This window comes from Arachis hypogaea, chromosome 14, assembly GCF_003086295.3.
Source record: "Arachis hypogaea cultivar Tifrunner chromosome 14, arahy.Tifrunner.gnm2.J5K5, whole genome shotgun sequence".
In the NCBI taxonomy this organism is placed as follows: domain Eukaryota; kingdom Viridiplantae; phylum Streptophyta; class Magnoliopsida; order Fabales; family Fabaceae; genus Arachis; species Arachis hypogaea.
In genome coordinates, this window is record NC_092049.1 from 2,818,445 (window position 1) to 2,830,974 (window position 12,530).

The 12,530-nt window shown below is 30.2% G+C and overlaps 1 protein-coding gene across 1 annotated transcript; it reads right to left on the bottom strand.

Moving 5' to 3' along the window:
• Positions 1-8,986: 8,986 nt before the first annotated feature.
• On the bottom strand, positions 8,987-11,623 carry LOC112740966 (adenosylhomocysteinase). The gene is made up of 3 exons (XM_025789725.3): positions 10,740-11,623; positions 10,086-10,350; positions 8,987-9,701 (listed from the first exon to the last, which is right to left on the bottom strand). Exons 1-3 carry the CDS (start codon positions 11,448-11,450, stop codon positions 9,220-9,222), a joined length of 1,458 nt encoding a protein of 485 aa, XP_025645510.1. The 5' UTR covers positions 11,451-11,623; the 3' UTR covers positions 8,987-9,219.
• Between the last annotated feature and the right edge of the window lie 907 nt (positions 11,624-12,530).

A 12,530-nucleotide genomic window follows, 5' to 3' on the forward strand; every position in this document is an offset into this window, starting at 1 on the left:
ATAGATAATAACGATGGCCATTTTTTTAAAATTTTGTCAAAAACAAATTTAAAACTTAAAATGTTATGTAACCTTATCAATCATGATGTATATATCTTTTGTCTTTTATTAAAGTGTGTATATATATTAAGATATTATTAAAAAAAATAAAGATTGACAAAATTCTCAGAACTTGGAATGGTATACATTACTATCGTCGAATTAAATTTTAAACTAATTTTTGAAAGAAGAGTGTTAGGGTCAACAAATTTTGTAATTTGTAGCTATTAATTAGTTATTATTGGTGTTTTTAATGGTGTAAGATTTTTCTTCAATAGTGTGGAATTACTCACTTTTCCTTTTCTGGTTAAGTGCTGGCCAAATTTTAATAAAAGTGCTAGTCCCCTAGACTTTTTCTTTCTGAAGTTGTATTCGAGTCTCAAAATAATCCCTAAAATTAATAATTATTCAAATTTGTTCTCAAAATTATACTCCGAGACTTATAGTACTATAGTAGTCTTTAAAGTATTTTCCATTATCAGAAAGTTGAGCATTATCAAAAAGTTGAGCTGGACTGATTTTTGCCACGTTAACAAACCTCTCCTCTATATATATATATATATATATATATATATATATCCTAATGACCTTCAACCCCCTTGCCCCCTTGCTAACCGTACTCTCTCACATTCACAAGTCAGGCAAAACTTTTCTCAATCTTTTGTTGCTGCCCTCACCAGTCGCCGTCTCAGCGCCGCGCCACTCGCCTCCTTTCTCAACCTAGTCTCTCACACTCACAATACTCAAACACCGCAGAGGCAGAACTCAAAGCCTCAACCTCCTCTGTCATCGCCTCTCATCGGCCCCATGGCATCGCTGTACCACTTTCCGTCTCCTATGCATCACTGTGATTAGAATATATTAGAATCAATTAGCATTCATTAGAATTATTTAAGTATATCTGAATATTTATTTTAGAATATTACGTCTTTATTATTACGATTCTCTTAACACTTATAAAAACCCAAAAATATTGTATTATTCTAGACAACTTGGAAACAACTCAATAATACACAAATCCTTTCTCCAGTATGGTCTCTTATTTCTAACATGGTATCAGAGTTATGGTATCCTCCTTGAGGAGGATAAGTTGTCTTTCTTTTGGTGAAATCACCGTATTTTTCATATCTTTCTTCCGTGTCATTTTTTTTCTTCTCTTTTGTCAATGCTTTGATGCTTTCTCATCTAACCAATTAACTCATTCACTACTTACTTATTCTCATGAAGAAACCATATATTTTTCGTCACCTTCTGATAGTTTGCCATCTCTTTACACTTTGTCCCTTTTTCAGCAGTTTTCTGGCAGTTCGCCATCTTTTCAGCAGTTTTTCGGCAGTTTGCCACTCTTCCGACAGTTCCATCTGTGTTTTCTTGTAGCAGTTTCATCTGTGTTTTCTTGTAGCAGTTCTATCTGCGTTTTTTTGTAGCAGTTCCGTTTGCGCTTCCTTCAGACAGCGGCAGTTCCCTCTGCGCTTCCTTTCAGACACCGGCAGTTCCGTCCGCGCTTCCTTCAAACATCGACAGTTTCATTTGCGCTTCCTTCTGGCAGTTCCGTTTGCACCTGTTCTATCAGTTTATGCATTTTTTTATTTCGTTATTTTAAATAAGTTTCAAACTCATGTTGTCACTTGAGTTTGATGGGGATGTCATAATATATTAGGATCAATTAGCATTCATTAGAATTATTTAGTATATCTGAATATTTATTATAGAATATTACGTCTTTATTATTACGATTCTCTTAGCACCTATAAATATCCTTTATATTGTATCATTCTAGACAATTTGGACACAATTCAATGATACACAAATTCTTTCTCAAATCTATTCTTAATATATAAAAGTAAATGGATAAATTTACCCACATTATTTTTAAGACATCTTTCTCCTCCTACTAATGCCATGTCAGCAACATCGCTTACTTGACAAAATTTTAGAATCGACCACTCAATTTTTGCCAAATCAACAACAAAAAAAATAAAATATACAAAAAAATATACAATAGAAATATATACAAATTAGACTACAAAATTACCAATGACAATAATTAGAAATTAATAGTGTTTAACCAAATTTGTAACTTACGAGAATCCATATTCCTATACAATAAATTTATAACCCTAATAATTAATTAATTTATTTCTATAAATAACTCATTAAATGTAATAAACATCCATATTACAAATGTCATAATAATCTATTAATCATAATAAATTTCACGTTACAAATATTCAAATTCTATACTATTTGAACTACTTATATAAGTCTCTTATCACTATTTCTTCAAATAACATCAAATTTAGTACAAGAAATTTATTTTCGCACTACACAACATCTCAAACTTACTCAATGGAGCATCATTCTTTGGACAATATCACTAAATAAACAGACAATTGGTTTATCAAAGTTTGCGTGGTTCGTCTATGGGAAACATTAACACCCACAAATGAAAAAGAGTCTCGTTGCTTAAAAATGATTATATTAGATGAAAAGGTACAAAACAAACATATTTATTGTATTTTTAAATTGGATTTACGAAAAAATACTTTAATTATTTTTGCTTTTTATATTATTTATAATACTTTATATATAATTGTATTTTAATATCGTTAAAATTATACTTCTTTTAATATGCTATTCATTGTTTCTTTTCTAATAACTTAAAAAAAAAATAAATATAGTCAATTTTTTTAACTAGTTATTAACTATAATTTACTAACACTGCAGGGAACATCTCTTTATGTAATTGTGAAGAGAAATATGATGAACAAATTCAAACATTTGTTATAAGAAGGAAAAGTCTATATTATAAAAAATTTTAAAATAAAAGATGCAAATAATTTGTATAGACCAATTAAAGGTACAATGAAAGCAAACTTTTTACTCACAACTGTTATGAAAGAAATTAAAGATTCAAATTTGAATATTTTTCAACACTATTTTGAATTTGCATCACTTGAGACATTGTCTAACAGAGTTGGTCAATGAAAAATATTAACAGGTAATTTTACTTTATACTATTTCAATTATTCTTATTAAAAATAACTTATTCAAAAAAAATTCTACACGTTTTTATTCTTTTTATTGTAGATGTCATTGGAAAACTGCATGCACATCAAGAGATTAAGAAAAAAAGAAATCATACAAATTCAAGACACATCTTCGGAAGAAGAACATATATGCAAAGATGGAACAAACAACACAATAGAAAGTGCTACAACTCAATAATTCATAAAGAACATGCCTTCACAAGAATCTACGACAAAAAGAAGAAAGCAACAACTCTAACAATAACCAATAAAAAAGAAGGAGGACGAGCGACACATAATAAGACTAAGTCCATCAACTAAAACAAATGCAAAAATTAAATCATCAAATAAAAATGTCACTTTATACAACTCCAACATCCAAATCTTTTGCACTACAAATTATTTTAAACAAAATACCTTTTAAATTTAACTTTAGTTTACCCATATTTAATTTAATTCTACAAAACATATCTATTTTTAATATTTATTATATACTATCATTAATTTACCGTCCGCGCATCGCGCAGGTCTCATTCTAGTTTGGTCTCTTATTTCTAACAACTACGTTGTCTCATTTCTCACCCTCAATATTAATGCTGTCACTACTGCCATTCTTGGATTACCTGTAAAGTGTTTTCCATAATTGTTTTTGGAGCTATGCTTGTGGATGGCTTGGTAGGAAATTCATAATTATGGAATTCAATTTGACAATAATTTATTTAGTTGTTGAGTTAATTTGTTGACAGTGTTATAGCATGTCAATTGATTACACAAGAATTGGAGTTTCGAATTTGTAAATGTAGAGTTGATAGATAGGAACTTGTTCAACGACAAACTTAGGAATTTGTGCTTCTTCAATGTAGATTGAGTTTGAATTTATTGTTAGCTGCATGTAAGAGTTTAAATTGGTGTATAGTTCGTTAATGGATTTTGTGTTTAGAGTAATGTTAATTGGACGGTGGAAACTCAGGTGCAGTCGACTTCACGTTAATGAATTCATCTAACGGTTTTCAACTATCAACTTCACGTGAAGTCGACTGCACCTGAGTTTTCATATAATTGAATATACACGTCCCATGATAGACGGGCATCCTGGCATTGTGGCTTTACTTTTGGGCGACTAAACTATAGAAAGTTTAGGGCATTGGTTATGACTAGCACACCACTTGTTTGCTTAATTGATTTTTTAATTCTCTGGTTATATTTATAACTAATTTATCGGTATGAGAAATTGATGGTACAATAGTTATGTTGCTGTATACCATGAAATCTTCTATCTCTTGGGTATCGTATTCACTCTCTTGCTCTGTTGTAACAGGTAGGACTTTGGATTTTTGGAGGAGTTCCTAATATTGATGTTGTCATATTGTCATTCTTAGATTATTCGTACTCTTTGTTGATTGGATTTGAAAGAGTGAAAGTAGAGAATGAAATTAAAGAAGAAGAAGAATGAAGAAGGGAATCTGATGAAGATAATTTGGGGTTTAATTGGATTTGTGTTTGAATTAATTATTTTTTAATAAAAATTTAAAATTATATACATATTGATTTTTTAAATATTTTTTAAAAAATTAAAATTAAAATTTATCTTCGATTAAATCCGTCGATAGTTATTAATTTAATTATTAATAAATAAGATATTACTGTTAGATTTATCGGGTATAAATCCGAGAGTAACAAATTCTAGAATTTTACCAACTAAATGTTTATATTTGTCTCTAATTTCATCAATAATTAGCGGCGGATAAAAAAAATTTGTCGATAAACAGTTATCAACGAAATTTATAATGTTGAATTTATTTGTCGCTAAATTTGACAATATCTAGAGACTTTTTTATAATGTGAATCAGTTACCAATTTGGTTTAGACAAAAAATTAGTTGATAATGAACCGAGCAAAATATCAAAAAATTAATAAAAAAATTGATTATCCGCTCAAATCGGTCTAATTTTTTAAAAGTTAATCGATTTAAAATAATAAAATATTAAAAAATAAAACAAAATTTAACAATATATATATTATATATAAATATATAATTTTATTTTAATCCATTTTATCTTTTATCAGTTTAATTATTGATTCGATTTTTACTATGAGTATATCTTTTGTTGTCAAGATGATAAAGGGGGCCACTTTATATATCGTTTCATCCATATTTTTGTAAGGGTTAAAAGAGCACGGAGATATGCTCTATTAATCACAATAAAATGACTTAGATATCTATTAGATCTACCTAAATTTTTTCTTATAAAACATTTCCATGTTTAAATTGAGTATGATTTTCTATAACAATATATTTAAAAAATGAATGCTTTGACAAGTCAAATTCTTTGAATTCCACAAATAAGACTCATACTTCTTGTTTTTGTTTATCACCGTGGCACATGGACTCTAACTTGTGTAAGCTAACTGCACATTATTAAATATTAATATTAATATATAATAGTATTTGTTCACATATTTGTTCCTGTGAACAAATACCCAAAGTTTGGTCAATGTATGATCATGCGACAAAATGATTATAATTAAGAAATGAACTATATCAATAATTTATGGAGAGGGATATCATCACTCTTATTTTGGTAGCGTTACTTTTTTTTTTTTTTTGAAAAATTTATGTAAATATATAATGTAAAAATATTATGTGTAAAATGACATTAGCAAAATTATTTTAACATTAACCTTATTCAACCGATTTTCTAATTTGGTGTTACGACTTACGATATTACTCATACAAAAATGATTAATCTTTATATTTATCATTTAAATAAAAATAGATAAAATATATTTTTATCCTTAATATTTATAATATTTTTTAAAAATATTTTTAACGATGATAAGTGGTGTGTCTTGTGTAATAAGGATGATGAGTACGTCCATCACCTGTTTTTTGGCTGTGATTTTGCTTGGCAGGTGTGGAGTGCATAGATATTTGTGTCTGGCCGACTATGGGTATTCCCGGAGCGAGTGAAGGAACATTTTTTGAGTTGGATAGATGAGCCGAGAAGAAAGGAAGACCGAAAGCAGCGCCTGAGACGCTTCTGCGAGATTGTCTGACACATTTGGATGGAGCGAAATAGGAGGATCTTTCAGAATATAAGTAAAGGCGTTGACAAGATCATATCGATGACCGCCCTGAGTTGTGACGAGTGGAGAGGTACGCATCATTAGGGTTGTTGATGGCTATGCCGGAGATGATGTGGGGATGTTGGATCATTGGGGTAGGATTCTTCGGGAGAAGTCTGTTTTCTAGTTGGTTTGATACTGTTTGCTCCACCTTAATGTGTTGAGCCCTTTTCCTTTAAAAAAAATATTTTTAACATTTAATCTTATTTAATTTTGCCTTTAACTTTTTTATTTATTCAATTTTATTTTTAAACTTTTTTATTTGTTTCAAAATTATTCTATACATTTTTAATTTAGACAATTCTATAATAAAGAGGTGTTTGTATGAGAGAACAAAAAGAAATATTTAATTTGTTTTAAAAAATTAATAAAAATAAAATAACACATTTTCTTACATAGGTATTTAACTATCTATAACTGTCTATAAGAGAGAATCTTTATCTATTTACCATTTTTTCTCCTTGCCATAGCATGCATCTTTTAATTACCATTTTTCCTCCTGTCATGGCATGCATCTTTTAATTTTGATTTTTGTCCCTATGTTTTAGGTTTTTTCACTTAAATAAAATAAACACAACTCAAAATTATAAGATTCTCCTAAAACAATTTTCAAAATGTAAATGTTTTCTTCTTAATAATATATAAATCATTCTATGGCTTTGAGAGTTATATAATATGTTAACCATGATACCCTAGAATGATTTATGCATGAATACTTCAAGAGAATAACTCATAAATCGTGACAGGGTTCCAACTTTATAAATTGTCTATAAATCGTCTTAGGGTGAACGAAATGACGCGATTTAAGGCTAAACCACTCAAGACTGGTACGATTTATGTGTAAAGGCTAACTCTCATCTCCCTAATGCGATTTATGTTCAACTTTGGGGACTCTCAACACCCTGTCACTATTTACCCTCAATTAGCTAATCCCGAGAAGAGTTAGGGAACCCCATACACGTGTTCTTCCATAACTTGTCAATTATTTGTTTACAAATAGATGAAGATGTATCAATTATTTTTAAAAGAGTATTTATTTAAGCCAATCTAAAAATAACTATCAACAACGATTATATACATCCACATCTTATTTTAAAAATAAATCGACACAATACAAATCGATACTTTTTTTTTTATTTAATTTGATCTTTTTAATGGAATTAATAATTAAAATTATAAAAAAATAATTGAAAATTATACAAAGCCAAATAAAAAAATGATAAAGAAAATTTCTATAACAAATATACATCAATAAAAATGATTAAAAAAATTACGAATATTAAAAATTTCATAAAAACTTAAATTTATGTTACTCAAAATAACATGAATTTATATTATACAAAATTATATTTTTTAACATCCTTTTGACTCATTTTTTTCAAAAATATTTAAATTTATGTATTAAAATTTAGTATTTTTTTATTATAATTTGTCGGTACTCTTTTTTTTATTTAATTTGGTCTTCCTAATAGAATCAATAATTGAAATTATAAAAAGGTATATTTTTATTTTTTAAGTTAAAATTTAAATAGATATAATTTAAATTTTAAATTTAATTAAATTATATCTATTTAAATTTTAACTTAAAAAATAAAAATATACTTTTTTATAATTTCAATTATTGATTCTATTGGAAAGACCAAATTAAATAAAAAAAAATACTAACAAATTATAATCAAAAGGGTACTAAATTTTAATACATAAATTTAAATTTAAAAAAAAATGAGTCAAAAGTCGTTAAAAAATATAATTTTGCATAATATAAATTTATGTGGTTTTGAGTAACATAAATTTAAGTTTTTATGAAATTTTTATTATTCGTTGCTCATATAATTTTTTTAATCATTTTTATTGATGCATATTTTTTCTAGAATTTTTTTTGTTATTTTTTTATTTGGTTTTGTATAATTTTTAATTTTTTTTTGTAATTTTAATTATTAATTTTATTAAAAATACCAAATTAAATAAAGAAAAAGAGTATCAATTTGTATTGTATCAATTTGTTTTTAAAGTAGGATGTGGATGTATATAATCTTTATTGATATTTATTTTTAGATTGGATTAAATAAATACTCTTTTAAAAATAATTGATACATCCACATCTATTTTTGAATAAATAATTGACAAGTTAGAAAAGAATACGTCTATGGGGTTTCCTAACTCTCCTCAAGAGTAGCTAGTTGAGGATAAATCGTGACAGGGTATTGAGAGTCTCCAAAGTTGATCATAAATCGTGCCAGGAAGCTGAGAGTTAGCCTTTGCACATAAATCGTGCCAGCCTTGTGTGGTTTAGCCTCGAATCGCGTAACTCCGTCCACCCTAGAATGATTTATAGACAATTTATATAGTTAGGAACCCTGGCACAATTTATGAGTTATTCTCCTTTTAAGTATTCATGCATAGATCGTCTCAGGGTGTCATGGTTAACCTATTATATAACCCTCAAAATCTTAGGACGATTTATATAATATTAAGAAGAAGGCATTTTCGTTTTAAAAATTGTTTTAGGAGAATCAAGTAATTTTGAGTTGGGTTTATTTTATTTAAGTGAAAAAGCCTATCTTTTATGAAGTTAACCTCCAGGAGTAATTTTCACAAAAAAAAAAATTTTGGTTAATCATGTTAGAAATCAAGATGCTGCAACTTTTACTAGATAGCTAAGCATAGGTTTAGGTTCTCTGTAAATTATGTGCCAAGCAGTGAAATTCATCTTCCTTTGATTGTTTTCCATTTTTTGTTTCTCTTATTATCTTTCAACCTGCCAAATTAACAGAAACAATACAAACTATAGCTACGCAAAAAAGTAAGTCTATATCAAACAGAAAACCCAACGATAAATCCTTATTCAAATCCATTTGATTTTCCACTACACTTGTTCTTTCCAAGATTCCAAATGAAACACACCCTAACAAAAATCCAACAAACTACCACTACCAAAAAAAACAAAGAATGAAATAATAATCTAGTCCTTGGCACTTGTTGACTTGAATATCATTATGATGATGAGCATGATAATGACATGTTATTAGTACCTATAATGAGCAGGCTTATAGGGACCCTCAACAGGCACACTAATGTAATCAGCTTGATCTTTGCTAAGCCTTGTGAGTTTAGCGCCAAGCTTGCCAAGATGAAGAGAAGCAACCTTCTCATCAAGGTGTTTGGGCAAAACATAAACCTTCTTCTCATACTTGCCTGTCCCCTTCTCCTTCCAAAGTTCAAGCTGAGCAATCACTTGGTTTGTGAAAGAACACGACATCACGAAACTCGGGTGCCCTGTTGCGCACCCAAGGTTCATCAGACGCCCTTCGGCCAACACGATGATGCCGGAGTTCGTCTCCGGGAACACCCACCTGTCAGTCTGAGGCTTTATCGTGATGCGCTTCACCCCGGGGTATGTCTCAAGTCCATGCATGTCTATCTCATTGTCGAAGTGCCCAATGTTGCAGATAATCGCATTGTTCTTCATTTTCTTCATATGACTCACCATGATGATGTCCTTGTTACCTGAAACTCACATATTAATAATATATCTTTTTTTAAATTCATATAATTCTCAAATTTTACTTCAAACAAAGCTCTGATACTATTATACGAGGAGTGTTAGGGGTAGCATTTTTGTTAAATTTTGGTAAGCACTTAATTATCAAAAGTAAATTGAATGATTCTACATCATTAGATACAATCTAACACCATTAAAAACATTATTGATGGCTAAAAACTACAAAATCTAATGTCCCCTAGACTTTCTCTTATTATATTTTAGCTTTCTCCTGTTACTCTTAAGTAAGTAATAGATTCAAAAGAGTGAATCTAATATAATAAATTAAATTTGGTAAAAGAGCAACCAATAGATTTATTCACGTGAGTTTAATAGTTGAAAATCAGTACCTGTGGTCGTTACAAAGATGTCAGCTTCTGAGAGGATATCCTCAAGGGTCAGGACTTGGAAGCCTTCCATGAGAGCTTGGAGGGCGCATATGGGATCGATCTCAGTCACAATGACGCGCGCCCCGGCCTGCTTCATTGCGGCGGCGCAGCCCTTTCCGACATCTCCATAGCCGGCAATCACGGCAACCTTTCCGGCGATCATGACGTCGGTGGCTCTCATCAGCCCATCAGGGAGAGAGTGACGGCAGCCGTAGAGGTTATCAAACTGTCGTCACAGATCAAACAAGTTTTATTAGACAAATTGTCAAAAATAACAGAGGATTACAGAACATGCTATAATTTATAACTAGATTACATTCCATGTCCCACTTGTTTCTTCTTATACAAACTCTGATCCTTTCATCATAAACATCAAACAGTTGATAAATCCAACTTCAAACCCAATATAGAAACAATTTTTGGAAACCAGATAAATTCCTTACATATTTAAATGATCATTTCAATAACCAAAACTAGTATGGAGAATAATTCTTGAAACAAACAATAAAAAACAAAATAAACACGTTCAGATTTATTGTAAAGTTACTACTTACTACTTTTGCAATCAAACCACAGATCCAACACAATAAGAACACAAAACTGAAGATAATATACCTTGCTCTTGGTAACAGAGTCATTAACATTGATGGCAGGGAACAAGAGGGTCCCACTGGCTTGCATCTGGTACAACCTCTTGACACCGGTGGTAGTTTCCTCGGACACACCAACAAGCCTCTCTTTCATTTTATGGTACTTCTTGGGATCAGTCTTCAACCCATCTCTTATGATCGTTAACACGATCTGGAACTCCGCATTGTCCGTAGAAGACGGGTCAGGCAACTTACCCGTCTTCTCGTACTCTTCCTCGGCCTTGACCCCTTCGTGGATGAGCAGCGTGGCATCGCCACCGTCGTCCACGATGAGGTCAGGGCCACCGGAAGGTCCCCAGTCGAGGGACCTCTCGGTGCACCACCAGTACTCCTGGAGGGTCTCGCCCTTCCAGGCGAAGACGGCAGCGGAGTCGCGAGCGATGGCGGCGGCGGCGTGGTCTTGCGTGGAGAATATGTTGCATGAGCACCAGCGGACCTCAGCGCCGAGAGCGGTGAGAGTCTCGATGAGGACAGCTGTCTGGATGGTCATGTGAAGGGAGCCGGTGATGCGGGCTCCCTTGAAGGGCTGTGACGGGCCGAACTCAGCCCGACTGGACATGAGCCCAGGCATTTCTACTTCGGCCAGCTCGATCTCGAGGCGGCCGAAGTCGGCCTGGGACATGTCCTTGACTTTGTACTCTCTACCACTAGTGGTCTTATCGACGAGTAACGCCATTGATGGAGAAGTGAGAATAGAGAATGGAGAAAGAGAGAGTGATGTGTGGAGAGTGAGCGAGTAGAGTGGGGGTTGTGAGGGAGTGTATATATAGGGTTTGAATGGAAAATGGAAGATCCGTTGTTGGTGCTGAGTGACTATAAACCACCCAAAACAAACACATGCTACTAGTACAATTGGATGGGAATGCTTTTTAATTTTTATTTTTTATATTTTTCGGACATAGATATATCTTACAATTTAAAACTAGAACATATAAAAAAATGTATAACTATATATATAATGAAAATGTTAATTTACAACAATTTATCTTTTAACATGATTAAATAATATATATATATATATATATATATATATATATATATATATATATATATATATATATAATTGTTATTCAACTATTTATTATTTATCACTCGAGATCTTCTTGTTACAACATTATTCATTACATGGAAAAACTATTTTAACCAAAATAGTTGTTATAAGTAAGACCATTTAAACATTAAAACAAAAAACTTAACTTTTGAAAAAAATAGATATTGCTAATAACTTTAATTTATATTTTAGAAATAAATTTCAGTTTTTTTTTTTTGGGTGACTGAATAAATTTCAGTTTGGTAAATAACAAATGAGCTAGTATCAAAGTTTATTACCACAATTTATTGATTTTTTGTTTGAATTGATTTATTCATTTATTTTTCTTTTGATACTAGACTAAATTCACTAAGATAATTAATTAATTATTTTTAAGATGAAACTCAAGAAAATAATTTATATTTTATTATAAGTACAAGTACAATAAAAACAATTAAAGAGAATGAAAAATATTATACATATACTAAAATGTTTAATTATTAAATTAATTACATGTTATTTAATTAATTTTTAATATATATTTATATTTTAATATATATTTTATATTAACGAGTAATTTGCTAATTATTTTCCGTGTACATATAGTAAAGTTGATAGAAAAATTAAATTGTAAAGCAAGACTAGCAAACTAAGAAAAAAGCACATATTAAATTGTAAGTATTAATTAAACATATCACAATAATCATATTTAACACCTCAAAAAGT